Genomic DNA, 15,514 nt, shown 5'->3' on the forward strand with positions numbered 1-15,514 from the left:
AAGGGCTGTAAAATAAAATTTGGTGAACATATTTTTTCTTCTGTAACAGTGTATAGGTGATGGTATGCTATTTAAATATTATATAACTAAGTTATAATCTTGACTTCTCATGTTGTTTCAGCATGAATTTAATTTTTTTCTGTAAAATATATATTCAGAGCATTTGAATACTTAAGTCTTTACAAAACCTTGTGCTCGGAACTGTAGACATTCTGCAGATGTTGAGTGTGTAGTCCTTGGCAGTTTGGAGTCTTGGTAGCAAAGTAAACTCATTGAATGAACTAAGGCCAATAGCAAATAAATATAACTGAATTGCATTAGGAGCAAAAGGTTACAGAGTAAAGAATTGAAGTCACATTGTGAAATTGTGTTAAATGAAGCACATAAGACTCAACATAAAAATTATACAGTTTAGGGGCCGGCCCCATGGCCTAGTAGTTAAGTTCGTGCTCTCCGCTTCAGCGGCCCAGGGTTTCGCGGGTTCGGGTCCTGGGCACAGACATGGCACTGCTCATAAGGCCATGCTGAGGCGGTGTCCCACATAGCAAAGCCAGAAGGAGCTACAACTAGAATATACAACTATGTACTGGGGGGCTTTGGGGAGAAGAAGAAGGGAAAAAAAAAGATTGGCAACAGATGTTAGCTCAGGTGCCAATCTTAAAAAAAAAAAATTACACAGTTTACGAAATAGCAACCAAAAAATTCTTTTTTAGTTATCTTGAATTTGAATATGTATGAATTATATTTTACAGAATCAATTCTTGTCCTAACAATTGCTCTGGTCATGGAAAGTGTACAACTAGTATCTCTGTTCCAAGTCAAGTATATTGTGAATGTGATAAATACTGGAAGGGTGAAGCTTGTGATATTCCTTACTGTAAAGCCAATTGCGGCAGTCCGGATCATGGTTACTGTGACCTAACAGGAGAAAAACTCTGTGTCTGCAATGATAGTTGGCAAGGTAAGCATGTGTGGCTTTTGACACATTGATTCGTATATCTAGTAGATTAATACAGTTTCTCCACTTATTTGTTTTGCTATAGTTTGCACACCCAAATATCATATATTTATTTTTAGCATGTTCAGATTAATAATCAACTTCTTAATAGTTTGTTTCTTCACAAATAGAATTTGTAAAGATTTTGTCTACATGCTGTTTTGAGAATCAAGTGAAATTGTATATGAAGCTCTTTGTTAATTGTAGGTAGATGATCATTATGGTCTTCTGTAATTTTTTGTTGACTCCCCAAAGATTTAATGACGTGACTGAATCTAGCACGTTGTATCTTTAGCATTCAAATTTGGTTTATAATGGATAACATAAATAGTATTCTGTAAAAATAGATGCTTATCTTGTAAGATACTGCATGCAGTATATTAAGCTTATTCCTTAGGAAAGACTGACCTCTTGTGGCTATTTTTAAAAGTACATAGAATATTTTAAAAAATATTTAAAGCAAGCTAAAATATTTCAGCTGCTTATTGCAAAAGTGAGATTCCTGTGGAAGAATTCTAAACAACTTCTATGAATATCTATCATTAAAGATCAATTTTAGACCACATTGGAGAATTTTATCTTACTTAAGTATTCGGGTGTAAAATCCTAAATTTTGTCATTGTGGAATTCCAGTTAAGTGAATTCAATTAAGTGAAGATAGATCTAGTTATCCATATACTTACCCATCCAGAGCTTACTTTGTGCTAATTATATTTACATGTTAAGGGCTTACTTTGTGCCAACATATTAATCCTGTTGATAGAGGGAACTTGACTCAAGAAATACGTGATCTAAAGTTGCAGAATCGTGTGTATATACAGTGTAGTAATAGTACCAATAGCACCTATCAGACCATCTAAGTAGAAAGCAAAGAGAATTTGCTCCTCGTGTGGTTGTATTTATCATGCTTGAGAAGCCTTTTAAAGAAAACGTTACTGAGTATGCTGGGTACTTATTTAGAGGAATTATTTTAGATTTTGTATAAATTATGCCCATCTTAAACCCATGTTATCTCATTAAAATGAGTTAGTTACTCCAGCCACAAAAAATACCAGTGATTTCTTATTGAATTAATTTGCTCACCAGTTATGATAATGACAGATACAAATTTCTCAATGTTCTTTAATTATAGGGGCATGTATTTTGTTAAATGCATATTTTAATAATTCATGAACTTTTTTCCTCTAAAAAGAGCCTTGAGATATCATTTTTTTTTCATTTCAGTCTTGAAACTAAAGTAATGTCTTTTTCTAGGGAGAGACAGGTACACCAAGAATATATTTAAATTAAGGCATGAGAAATAGAAGTTTAGCTTATACAAACAGTGTTTTTCTCTCTTTTATTCTTATTGAGGTGACATTGGTTTATAACATTATATAAATTTCGGGTATACATCATTTATTTCGACTTCTGTATACACTACATTGTGTTCGCTGCCAAAAGTCTGGTTCCTATCTGTCACCAAACAGCTGTCCTCCTCTACCCTTTTAGCCCTTTCCCCACACCCTTTCCCCTCTAGTAACCACTGATCTGTTCTCTGTATCTATGTGTTTGTTGTTGTTTTTTCTGTCTTCCACATATGAGTGAAGTCATAGATATTTATCTTTCTCTGTCTGACTTATTTTGCTTAATGTCATACCCTCAAGGTCCATCAATGTTGTTGTAAATGGCATGTTATGGCTGAGTAGTATTCCATTGTATTTGTATGTATACATATATGTATATGTATATACTTATATATACCCACACACCCACCCACCCACACCAATCTTCCTTATCCATTCATCTGTTGATAGGCACTTGAGTTACTTTCATGTCTTAGCTACTATGAATAATGCTGTGATGAACATAGGGATGCATAAATCTCTTTGAATTATTGATTTCATGTTCTTTGGATAAATACTCAGCAGTGGAATAGCTGGATCATATGGTAGATCTATTCTTAATTTCCTGAGGAATCTCCATACTGTTTTCCATAGTGGCTGCACCAGTTTGTATTCCCACTAGCAGTGTATGAGGGTTCCGTTTTATCCACATCCTCTCCAACACTTATTTCTTGTCTTGTTAATTTTAGCCATTCTGCCTGGTGTGAGGTAACATCTCATTGTAGTTTTCATTTGCATTCCCCTAATAATTAGGATGTTGAACATCTTTTCATGTGCCTGTTAGCCATCTGTATGTCTTCTTTGGAAAAATGTCTGTTCATATCCTCTGCCTGTTTTGATCACGTTGTTCATTTTTTTGTTGTATGAGTTCTTTATATATTTTGGACATTAACCCCTTGTTAGATTGTGATTGCAAATATTTTCTCCCAGTTGATGGGTTGTCTTTTCGTTTTGCTAATGATTTCCTTTGCTGTGCAGAAGATTTTTAATCTGAGGTAGTCCCATTTGCTTATTTTTTCTTATGTTTCCCTTGCCTGAGTAGACATGGTATTCAAAAGATACTTCTAAGACCAGTGTCAAAGAGCGTACAGCCTGTGTTTTCTTCTGAGAGTTTTATTGTTTCAAGTCTTACATTCAAGTCTGTAATCCATTTTGAGTTAATTTTTGTATGGGGTGTAAGATAATGCTTTACTTTCATTGTTTTACCTGTGGCTGTCCAGTTTTCCTAATACCACTTATTGAAGAGACTTTCCTTTCTCTGTTTTATGTTCTTGGAGTTCTTGGCTCCTCTGTCAAAGATCAGCTGTCCATTGATGTCTGGTTTTGTTTCTGGGGTTTCCCTTCTGTTGCATTGATCTGTAGGTCTGTTTTTCTGCAAGTACCATGCTGTTTTGCTTGCTATAGCTTTATTGTATAATTTGAATTCAGGGAGTATGATACCTCCAACTTTGTTTTTTTCCTCAGGATTGTTATGACTATTTGAGGTCTTTTGTTGTTCCAGATAAATTTTAGGATTCTTTGTCCTATTTCTGTGAAGAATATCACTTGGATTCTGAGTGGGATTGCATTGAATCTGTAGGTTGCTTTAGGTAATATGGACATTTTAACTATGTTTATTCCCAAGTATTTTCTTCTTTTTTTTGTTTGTAAATGTGATTGTTTTCTTGATTTTTGCTTATTGTGAGTTCATTGTTAGTGTATAGAAATGCAACTGATTTTTCCATGTTGATTTTGTATCTTGTAACTTTATTGTATTCATTTACTATTCATAATAGTTTTTTGGTGGGTTCTTTAGGATTTTCTTTATATAAAATCACATCATCCGCAAATAGTGATGATTTTGCTTCTTCCTTTCCAATTTGGATTCCTTTTATTTCTTTTTCTTGCTTAATTCTTCTGGCTGGGACTTCTAATACTGTGTTAAGTAATAGTGGCAAAGGTGGGAATCCTTGTCTTGTTCCTGTTCTTAGAATAGCTTTCAGTGTTTCACTGTTGAGTATAATGTTAGCTGTGGGTTTGTCATTCATGGCCTTTATTATGTTGAGGTACTTTACTTCTATACCCATTTTATTGAGAATTTTTGTCATAAATGAATGCTGAATCTTGTCAAATGCTTTCTCTGCATCTATTGAGATGATCATATGGTTTTTATCCTTCATTTCGTTAATGTAGTGTATCCTGTTGATTGATTTGTCCATGTTGTAGCATCCTTGCATCCCTGGAATAAATCCCACTTGATCGTGGTGTGTGATCCTTTTAATGTATTGTTGTTTCCGGTTTGCTAATATTTTGTTGAGGATTTTTGCATCTTTGTTCATCAGCAATATTGGCCTTTAATTTTCTTTTTTTGTGTTGTTTTTGTCTGGTTTTGGTATCAGGGTAATGTTGACCTTGTAAAATGAATTAGGAAGTATCCCCTCCTCTTGAATTTTTGGGAAGAGTTTTCCCAGGATAGGTATTAAATCTTCTTTCAGTGTTTACTAGAATTCACCAAAGAAACTGTCTGTTCCTGGACTTTTGTTTTTGGGGAGGTTTTAGTGATCAGTCTATTCAGATGCTCTATTTCTTCTTGATTCAATTTTTGAAGGTTGTTTGACTCTAAGAGTTTATCCATTTCTTCTAGGTTATCCAATTTGTTGGTGTATAGCTTTTTATGGTATTCTCTTATAATCCTTTGTATTTCTATGGTATTCAATGTAATTTCTCCTCGTTCATTTCTGGTTTTATTTATTTGAACTGCCTTTCCTTTTTTGTTAGTGGGTCTCACTAAAAGTTTGTCAATTTGGTTTATCTTTTCAATGAACCAGCTCTTAGTTTTATTGATCTTTTCTTTTGTCTTTTAAAGTATTTCCACTCTGGTTTTTATTATTTCCTTCCTTCAGCTGACTTTGGGCTTCAGTTGTTGTTCTTTTCCTAGTTCCTTCAAGTGTAGTATTAGATTGTTTATTTGAGATATTTCTTGTTTCTTGAGGTAGGCCTGTATTGCTATAAACTTCCCTCTTAGTACTGCCCTAGCTGCATCTCAGAGATTTTGGTATGTTGTGTTTTCATTTTCATTTGTCTCCAGGTATTTTTTTATTTCTTCTTTGATCCAGTAGTTGTTCAGTAGCATGTTATTTAATCTCCACGTATTTTTTACTTTTTCACCTTTCTTCTTGCAGTTGATTTCTAGTTTCATATTGTCATGGTCAGAAGTGATGCTTGATATGATTTCATTCTTCTTAAATGTATTGAGACTTGCTTTGTTTCTCAGTATGAGGTCTATCCTTGAGAATGTTTCATGTGCATTTGAGAAGAATGTGTATTCTGCTGTTTTTGGGTGGAATGTTCTATATAAATCTGTTCAGTCCATCCATATAATGTTTCATTTAAGGCTGATGTTTGCTTGTTGACTTTCTGCCTGGATGATCTATCTATTGATGTAAGTGGGGTATAGTCATAGCTCACTTTTTTCTACTTCGCAGATATGTGTTTTTTACAAGAACTTTAACCAGCAAAAAGATCATGACTTTCTGAAGGCTCAGTGGATGGTTAGCATTTTTTAGCAATGAAGGATTTTTTAATTAAGGTATATACATGGTTTTTTAAAGATATAATTCTATTGCACACTTAATATACTACAGAATAGTGTAAACACTGGGAAACCAAAAAATTTTTGTGACTTGCTTTATTGCGATATTTGCGTTGTTGTGGTGGTCTGGAACTGAACCTGCAATATCTCCGAGGTATGCCTGTATTAATGTCCTCCACTGTTATTGCATTGATGTCAGTCTCTCCCTTTAGGTCTGTTAATAATTGCTTTATATATTTTGGTGCTCCTATCTTAGGTACATATATATTAATAAATGTTATATCTTCTTTATAGGTTGTTCCCTTTATCGTTATATAAGATCCATCTTTGTCTCTTGTTACTTTTTTGGACTTCAAGTCTTTTTTCTGATAGAAGTAGAGCTACACCCACTTTCTTTTGGTTGCCATTTGCTGGGAGTTTCATCTTCCATTCTTTCAGTTTGAGCCTGTGTTTATCTTGAGAGCTGAGATGGGTTTCCTGGAGGTGGTATACTGTTGGGTCTTGTTTTTTAATCCATCCAGCCACTCTGTCTTTCGATTGGTGAATTTAGTGCGTTTACATTTAGGGTGATTATTGATATATGAGGACTTAATGCTACCATTTTATGTTTTGTTTTCTGGTTTCTCTCTGTTTCCTTTGTTACTTTTTCCTTTTGGTTTTGTCTACCATTTCACTTTGATGGTTTTCTGTTGTTTTTCTGTTTCCTCTTTTTTTATGTTTTGTGTCTCTGCTCTGAATTTTTGTTTTGTGGTTACTATGAGGTTTGTATAAAAGGTCTTGTAGATAAGCTAGTCCTTTTTCTGCTGGTAGCATCTTATCTTCATTTCGCTATGCAAGTTCTGTCTGTTTCCTCTTCCCCTTCAATGTTTTTGTTGTCACAAATTATCTCTTTTTATATTGTGAGTTTGTTACCAAATTGAAGTGATTGTAGTTATTTTTAAGCTTCCTTTCCTTTAACCTTTGTGTTATAATCAAGTGTTTATTAACTAACCCGTTCTGATATAGAGTTGCAATTTTCTGATTCTATTCATCACCTTGTTCAAAGTTTTGCTTAACTTTGCCTTTTTGTTTCAGGTAGGAGAGCTCTTTTCAACATTTCTTGTAAGACAGGTCTAGGGGCAATAAACTCCCTCAAATTTTGTTTCTCTGGGAAAGCCTTTATTTCTCCTTCATTTCCGAAGGATAACTTTGCTGGATAGAGTATTCTTGGCTGACAGTTTTTATGTTTCAATGTTTTGAATATATCATTCCACTCTCTGCTGACTTGTAGAGTTTCTGTTCAGACATCTGCTGATAGCCTAAAGGGGGTTCCCATGTAAGTTATTGGGTTTCTTGCCCCTCTCCCGGCTGCCTTTAATATTCTTGCTTTGTCACTGATTTTTGAATTTTATTATCATGTATCTTGGAAAATATCTTTTTGTGTTGAGATAATTGGGTGTTGTATTAGCTTCATGGATTTGTATATCCAGTTCCATCCCAAGTTTGTGAAGTTCTTATCTATTATTTCTTTAAACAAGTTGTCTTCTTCCTTCTCTCTCCTCCTGCTGAGATACCTTATCCTTATGTTGCCCTTTCTAACAGAATCTGATAATTCTCATAGAATTTCTACATTTAAAAAATCTTAATTCTCTCTCTTCTTCTACCTACATCATTTCTAGCTTTTTATTCTTTGAGCTCACTAATTCTCTCTTCCATATGGTCTGCTCTATTTCCAGTGCTTTCTGATGCATTCTTCAACTCCTTTATTGAGTTCCTCAGCTCTAGTGTTTCTGTTTAGTTCTTTTTTAGAGTTTCAGTCTCTTTAGTAAAGTGCTTCTTCTGTTCATTGATTTTATTCTTAAGCTCAGTGAACTGCCTTTCTGAGTTTTCTTGTAGCTCATTCAGAGTTTTTTATGACAGGTATTTTGAATTCTTTATCAGATGACACTCTTCCATGACTTTATGTTTGGTTTCTGGAGAAGTGTTTTCTTTTTGTTACCATGGCTTTTTGTGGTACTTGCTGAGTTATTCCTCTCCTGGTGCATTCGGGTAGTGAACACTTTTCTTTGTTGGTTTTGATTCTAACTAATCTACTGGTTGAAGATTAGAGACCATTCTTTTGTTTCTCAGGAGGTGGCAGTAAAGCACTGGTTTTTGGTATCTCTTACCTGAGCTGACTCTGGCTATGTTTGAGGATTGGCACATTCCAAACTCTACTGCCTCCATTAGGGGTGTTGCTGGTACTCTTGTGATAGCTGCCTGCACCTCTGGGGGGCACTGATGCCTTGCTGTTGCCAGTGTTGCTGCGGTTGCTGGCTTTGCCATTGAGGGTACAGGGATGGCTGATAACCTCCACCTCATCCAGGATCACCTGGGTCAGAAGTTCCACTGCTGTGGCAGGGGGAGGGGAAGTGAGGGGAGAAAGCTGGGTTGGAGGGCTCCTCCTCTGCAGTTGCCCATTTCCTGGTGGCCCCAGGTACTGCTGAGGTTGGGAGGTAGGAATCACGTGTGTGCTGCTGCTGCTACCAGCCTCTGAGCCATGGTTGGGGGCTGAGATTGCAGGATTCCATCTCCGCTGCTGCTCTGCTCCCCATGGTTGCAGATGCCACTGTAGATGGGAAGCTGGAATTGTGGATACACCTCTGCTGCTGCCTACCATGTTCTCTGGGGCCAGGGGCAGCTGGCTCAGCCACTGTGGCTGGGGGGCCAGGATCCTAGGCACTGCCTCTGATACTCCCCCAGTTGGCTTTCTCTGTGTGCTCCTATCTATCCGTCTTTGTATGTACTGATGTGTAGATCTCTCTGGCATCCTGGTGAGTTGGGCAATGTAGCCTTTGTTGGATTATGGATGTTTTATTTGTAGATTGAAGGGGAGAGACAAAAGGATCCTCTCACGCTGCCATGATGATCCCAGGTCTTTATAGTGTTTTTCAAACTAGTCTTCAACTCCTGTTAATCTCCATCTTATTTCAACACTCTTGAAAGCAAAAGAGGAATACATTTGTATAATCTTCTCTATGAACATCTCTGTCCTTTTTTTGTTCTACACTTGCTTTTATTAGTCCTTCTTTGGAATGGCTTATTTTCTGGTGGTTTTGTAAAATAGATCTGGTTCAAAATATTATCTTTTGTTTTTCTGGCTTTTGTTTATTGGCCTTTAACATTTTATTATTCTCCTCAGTGCCTCAAATCATAAAAAATCTTGACTCTTATATTTCTGTAAGCTAACGGAAATAAGGAAGCAAATACTGGGTATGTTCACTTTTAAAGCAAAGTGATAATGTGAATAATTATATATATACATGTTTTTTATGAATTATAAAATATCGTACAGAAGTCAGACATTTTTGTATCATTATTAATTATTAATAATTAAAGAATTGATCTTTGAATTGATGTGAGTGTTTTGAGGGTGGAGTGCTTAGTGAAAGAGAGATTGTGCTTCTTTCAAGACAGAGGATGTGCAGGTTGGTTCCTTTGAGCTTCAAACCTGTTTACTGATTCTGTATTTAAGGAAGCATAGCTCGAGTAGGTGGGATTATGACCAAGATCATTAGGGGAAAAATGATTTTTTATTTCAGATATATAGAATGGCAATCATTGAGGGAAAAGGAGAGAGAGATATTTGTTTCTAGGACATCTGGGGAATGATCAAAGAACTAGCGATATTTGAAAATGAGAGCTGAGGAGGCAATCTTTATGAGAATCAAAATCTGGCACTTTTTTGTATTGTGTTGTTTGGAACTGCATTCTTTGGGTTAAAAAACCCAGATTGTTGCTACCTCCATTATATTTTATCCTTTATGTTGGTTAAACTTATTCAATTGGGTTCTGTGCTAGTATACAAATAAAAAAGTAAGGGTTGCTCACTAGAAACTGAGATTTTATTAAGAGAACACAGAAGAAAAGCCTGCTTTTTGTTAAGTCTTAGATTCCCTTCCTAACATTTCTCTAGTGCTTGTCCCACCTGGTCTTCATGTCTCCTGTTTTCTAAGTTCAGTTTTTCTATGTGGCACCTCCTAAGACTTCTGCTTAGCCATCACTGTAGTTTTCCCCACTTAACTTTTTCATCTGAGTATTTCTTCCTTAACCGTCTGCTTTCATCTTTTTACCATTGAGGCATTTTTTCAAATTACATAGGAGTATATTTTAAGGATAGATGGCACCATTAAAGTCAACTGTCTCCCTTTTCCTGTAGAAAGCACTTACAAAACACGAAAGCTGAAATAGTAAAGAATATAGAAAATGCTAAGAGCACCATTTTGAAAAATGCACAAGATTGTTGTATAATGTTTAATTTTGTAATAATGTATAGTTAAAGAAAATGATATATACGTATTAATTAGATTACTTAATGGATGGGAACCTATGTGGACCCATCTGCTTCTGTGACACTTTTCACTTAATAAAATTTGTTTGTCTGAATAAGTCACAAGAGGAAAAAAGGCAACTTTGAAAAGCGTTTTTCTTTTGAAATGGCTTCCCTCCAAACATTGGGCTCAATGAGAATTTTTAAACATCAAAATCAAGATATAACGATTGGATTTATGTTCATTCATAAAGAATATATTAGAACATAAATTTTCAAAGCAGACTAAAGCACATGGGGTGATGTCCCCCCCCCCCCCGTCAACTCCCTAATCAGAGTGGCTTCATGTTTCTCTCTTTTACATAACTTAAAAAAAATCTGAATCACTGGAAGTTTTTGATTGTAAGCAATGGAAACAGTTCTGGCTTACTTGAGCAGAAAAGGCAGTTATTGGAAAGTATGGCAGAGACCACTATCTCTCAGCATTCATTCTTCCCTCCTTTTTAGTAATAGAATCCACTGAGTTTTTAGCACAGCACATGGCTTTCCAGCTACGTGCCACGTTTCTCAGTCTTCCTTGCAGCTAGTATGGCTATTGTACTAGGTTTAGGTCAGTAGGATGTGAGTGGAAGTGCTGTGTGGAAATTTTACATCATTGAGATCTTTCCCAATGGTTGCTAAATGGCAGTGCCTCTAGTAACCACTAGCACTTGCCCATTTGCCTTGAGAATGTTTCATGAGAGAGAAATTAACTTTTAACTTATTTAAGCAACTTATTTTTGGTTCTCTTACCCTGCACCCTAACAAATACAAAAGGACATTGAGCACAGCTCACAAAAGAGATGGAAAGGCTGGAAAAACCTTGCTTGGGAAGGGGCAGGTAGAACAGAAGGCTAGGTGAGTGGGTTCGCGGCAGAGAGGAAGCCACAGGGAAGTTTGATGAGGATATTCCTGTCACTGCAACTGGACCCTGGGTACTACCACTAGCATCCTTACTGTGGATACTGCATGCTGCAGGCATGGATAGGAAGAATTCTAAATTGTTCCCACATCTGTGTATCACTTGTGAAGTTTCAAAGTCCTGCTTAGTAGCATCTGCTTGGCTAAACCTAGGTCTTACTCATACCGTGGCTGCCTTGAGATACAGACAATTGAACTTTAATGATTTGTAGAGTAGGAAAGGATCCAGTTTCTGAACAAAACACACAATGAGAGATTTTTCCAAACAGAGGAAGGAGATTCAAGTCATTAGAATCTTCCAAACAAATAAAAAAATCCACATAAAATATTTTTAAGTATAGATTGTTGTCATAATTGACAAGGAATGGGCTCAGCAGTTCTCTCGTGTCTACTCAGAAATACTTTGCAATGTGGCATAGATGGTAGGAGTTAGGTTAAAAAGATAAACCAGCAGGCTTTAGCATATGATGTTTTTCTTAATCAATTACAACAAAACATTTTTTTCTTATTCTATAAAGATGAAAACAGGTTAACATCTTTTATAAACAAGACCATTACTTAACCATTTAAAAATTGTCCCTGTTCTTTTCCTATTCTAGAATATCTTGCTCAGTTTTATTGTTCAGTCCTTTTAAATGTCATCAGTATTTTCTTTATGTTTTCAGTATTCCTTTTCAATCCACTTCAGGCACAGTTCTCGTATAAGGTTTAGAGTTGGTTGTTTTAAGCCTTTAAATTATCGATTAAAAGACAATATCTAAATGTATAAGTCATGTAATTTGATAGTTTTGTTTAGTGCCTCTGAATCTTTATTAAAAGTCACACTTTATTTGGACTTATTTCAGTTTCTTGCATGTTCTTCCTTACTGTTTCAAGGCCTGTCTTATTTCTGAACTTCCTCCTAAAATACCCTCACCCCATTAACATTATAAGGCCAGGTCAGATCCCACTGTTCTTGGATCCTTTGTCTTGTATTTGTTTCAGTCCTTTGGTGTTACATTTTAACATTTGCCATTGGGTGGCAGTGTTGACTACCAGAACTTACAGTTAAACTCCATGACGTTATTCAAGTTGTAAAAACTTGCTAATTTTGTTTGTTTCAGAAAAATATAAAATCTTTTTACTCAAACTCATGAATATTTTATTCTAAAGTATTTTTTTTTCTGGGTTAGTCATATAACATATTAAGACATATTTAGTTACTTTAGGATAACATAGAAGTACATGTGAGAGAACAGTTTGCCTTGAAGAAATTCGCAGGATAGCTTACATTTTCCTTTAGAAATTTAATAATGATGAACATGGTCTCTCTGCTTTATTTAACTTTGTGGAGAGACAAGTGACAGGTAATGTATTAGATTGAATTGTTCTCTTTTAGTTTATTCTCCCCACCTAACAAAAACAGCAGATCCAACTTTTTGCAAGACCAATCACATTGTTTTTATTCCTAACCTACTTGAAAGTTGACTGTTTAAAAATAAAAGTAGCATTGAGAATGTATGTATAACAAGCCTTATTCACTAATCATTCATTTATTTTTGTAACAAAATTTTTTGAGTGCTCGACAGTCTTCTAGGTTCTTTAGATACGTTGTGGAACAAAGACGACCAAAATCTCTTTGGAGCTTACATTCAAGCTAGGAGAGACAGACCATAAATAATAAACTTATGTATAAGTATGGTGTATTAGAAAGGGGTAGTGCAATGGAAAAATACAATAGAGCTGAGAAAGAGGGATAGATAGATCTGGGGATGAGAGTTAGAATTTAAAATAGAATGGTCAGGTTAGGCCTTATTGAGAAGGTGACGTTTGAACAAAGACTTGAGCAAGTGAGGGAGTTAGCCATATAGATACTTAGGAGAAGAACATTCCAGGTAGAGGGAACAGTCAGTGCAAAAGCTCTAAGGTAGGAACATGTCTGGTGTGTTTGAGGACCAGTGTGCCTGGAATTGAATTACTGAGGGGGACATTAGCCAGATGTGAGCTCAGAGAAGTTAGCAAGGGTGATCGTTAGGAATATGGGGTTAAGGGGTTGTTGGAGTAATGCAGGTATGTGAAGAATGGAGCTAGATCAGCTAAGCCTTAGCATTGTAGGCCATCGTAAGGATTTTGACTTTTCCCCTAACTGAAATGGGGAGCCATCGAAGAATTTTGAGCAGAAGATTGACATAATTGGACTTAGTTTTTAAAAGTTTCCTATTGACTTCTATATTGAGGATAGACTATGGAAGCAGAGTACCAAGTAAGAGGCTACTGCTATAATTATAATCTAGATGAGAGATGGTAGTAGTGTAGGGGATAAGAATTGCTTGAATACTAAATATAATTTTAAAGCAGAGTTAATAGTATTCGCTGATGCATTGGATATGGGGATGAAAGAGAAGAGTCAAAGATGAGTTTAAGATTTTTGACCTTAGAGTAAGATGCAGTTGTCATCAACTGATATGAGGAAGATTTTAGGAGGAAGATCAGTTTGATTTTGGTATGTTAAGTTTGAGATGTCTTTTTAGACGTCTTAGAGGAGATGTTGAAGAGGCAGTTGGAGTTTAATGGAGAGAGGTCTGTACTGTAGCTATAAATTTGGGGGTGATTGGCTTGAAAGTATTAAGTTGGAAACTCCTGATGATACTTAAAGCCATGAGATCAGATGAGATCACCAGGGAGGTGAGCGTAGAGAGAATAGAACAAAGGACTGAGCTGTGGGTCACAATACAGTTCACAGAATATTCTGTGCTAGACAGATAGGTTCCTTCCTTATAGAAGCTTACCTAATGTTGAAATATTTACAACCACTTATTTTGTGCCTTTGATTTAGATAAGTAGGATAAACAAATCCTGATCTCAATCCTAGTTAACTCCATATTTGTCGTTTTCAACTAATCGCAACCAAAATCTGTAAAGCTTTGTTGTAAGTCTTCCACAACTCAAAAGCAGTCTGTTAGAAACCACTGATCTTTGCTAACAGAAGGGCAGTTTCTTTTCATACTGCCATAGCATCATTGACCTAAGCTCTGAGAGCCAAGTATTCTTGGAACAGATGTAGTATTTTGATTACCACTCACACAATTCATTGTTCTATAAAATTAAAATATTGTCAAATTAGCTGTGGAGATTTAAAATAAACTTAAATTGACACCTGGCCTTTGGAGATTGGTTTTATGGGCCTAGAAAATGTTTAGAATACTTTGGATACTGAAATAAAATCAAATTTTTTCTAATGATGTTAGAAGATAGGACTCTTGCGTTGATGTTATCTTGTTTTGCCTTTTATTGGAGAACTTCAGATTCAGCACACATATTAAATCATAAGACTATTTCTGGAATGGTTACAGTACGTTACATATACCTCTCTTAAAATCTCCTTTCTCAGCATAGTTTCCCTTTCCTATTAGCTATCCAATTGCTTTTTTGGAAAATTGCCTTTCACTTATTGAGAGTAATCTGGATGGGAGGGTAAGTCCAGATACTTGTATGTTATAAGCTTGATTTTTCAGCCTCTTTTTAAAATTCTCTGAATTTCCCAGTATTTTTTCAATAAATTCGCATTTTTTCCTTAAGTTAGCCAAAATTAGTTTCTGTGGCTTACAACCAAAGAAATTCAACTGATATACTACCCTAGAGATACTGTTAGAGGGTATATATGTGTATATATATATATTTTTTCTATTAGATTTAAAATATCAAAAGTGATAACTGCAGTATAGAGTTATTTATAGAAATGCAGCTCAACAACCTGCATTTGATATAGTTCACAGTTAGCAGTATTTATTTAATGTTTTCTTCTTCTTTTTTTTTTTTGAGGAAGATTAGCCCTGAGCTAACTGCTGCCAATCCTCCTCTTTTTGCTGAGGAAGACTGGCCCTGAGCTAACATCCGTGCCCATCTTCCTCTACTTTATATGTGGGACGCCTACCACAGCATGGCTTTGCCAAGTGGTGCCATGTCTGCACCCGGGATCCAAACCGGTGAACCCTGGGCCGCTGAAGCAGAACGTGTGTTCTTAACCACTGCGCCACTGGGCCGGCCCCCTATTTAATGTTTTCAATTGAGAGTTGCAAAAAGAAAATAAGTAAAATTTGGCCCTTTAAATATGTACCACCTTAGTAGTAAAATCAATATTTTTTTATGATGGCATAGATCAAATATGAATTAAAGGTATGAGCCAAAACTGTATCAAAAAGAAGTCTAAAATTCTGAAGAAAGATTAATTTTTTTCCCTGAAAAATCCCTTATTTGACTAAATCACTTTTTGCTTTCTTTTCTGGCTTTAAATGATATAGAGAAACTCTACTCAGACTAATTCTTGTTTTTAG

General features: G+C 35.7%; 1 protein-coding gene across 3 annotated transcripts in view; it reads left to right on the forward strand.

Annotated features, from left to right (window-relative positions):
• Window positions 1-15,514, forward strand: part of ATRNL1 (attractin like 1) — a 730,944-nt gene that overhangs the window by 37,874 nt on the left and 677,556 nt on the right. For all 3 annotated transcript variants that reach the window (XM_046649411.1, XM_046649419.1, XM_046649424.1), the window contains exon 5: window positions 753-961. In XM_046649411.1, the coding sequence (XP_046505367.1) occupies window positions 753-961 (209 nt within the window). The remainder of the gene's footprint in view (window positions 1-752; window positions 962-15,514) is intronic.

Source organism: Equus quagga, chromosome 2 (genome assembly GCF_021613505.1).
Source record: "Equus quagga isolate Etosha38 chromosome 2, UCLA_HA_Equagga_1.0, whole genome shotgun sequence".
NCBI classification, from domain to species: Eukaryota; Metazoa; Chordata; class Mammalia; order Perissodactyla; family Equidae; genus Equus; species Equus quagga.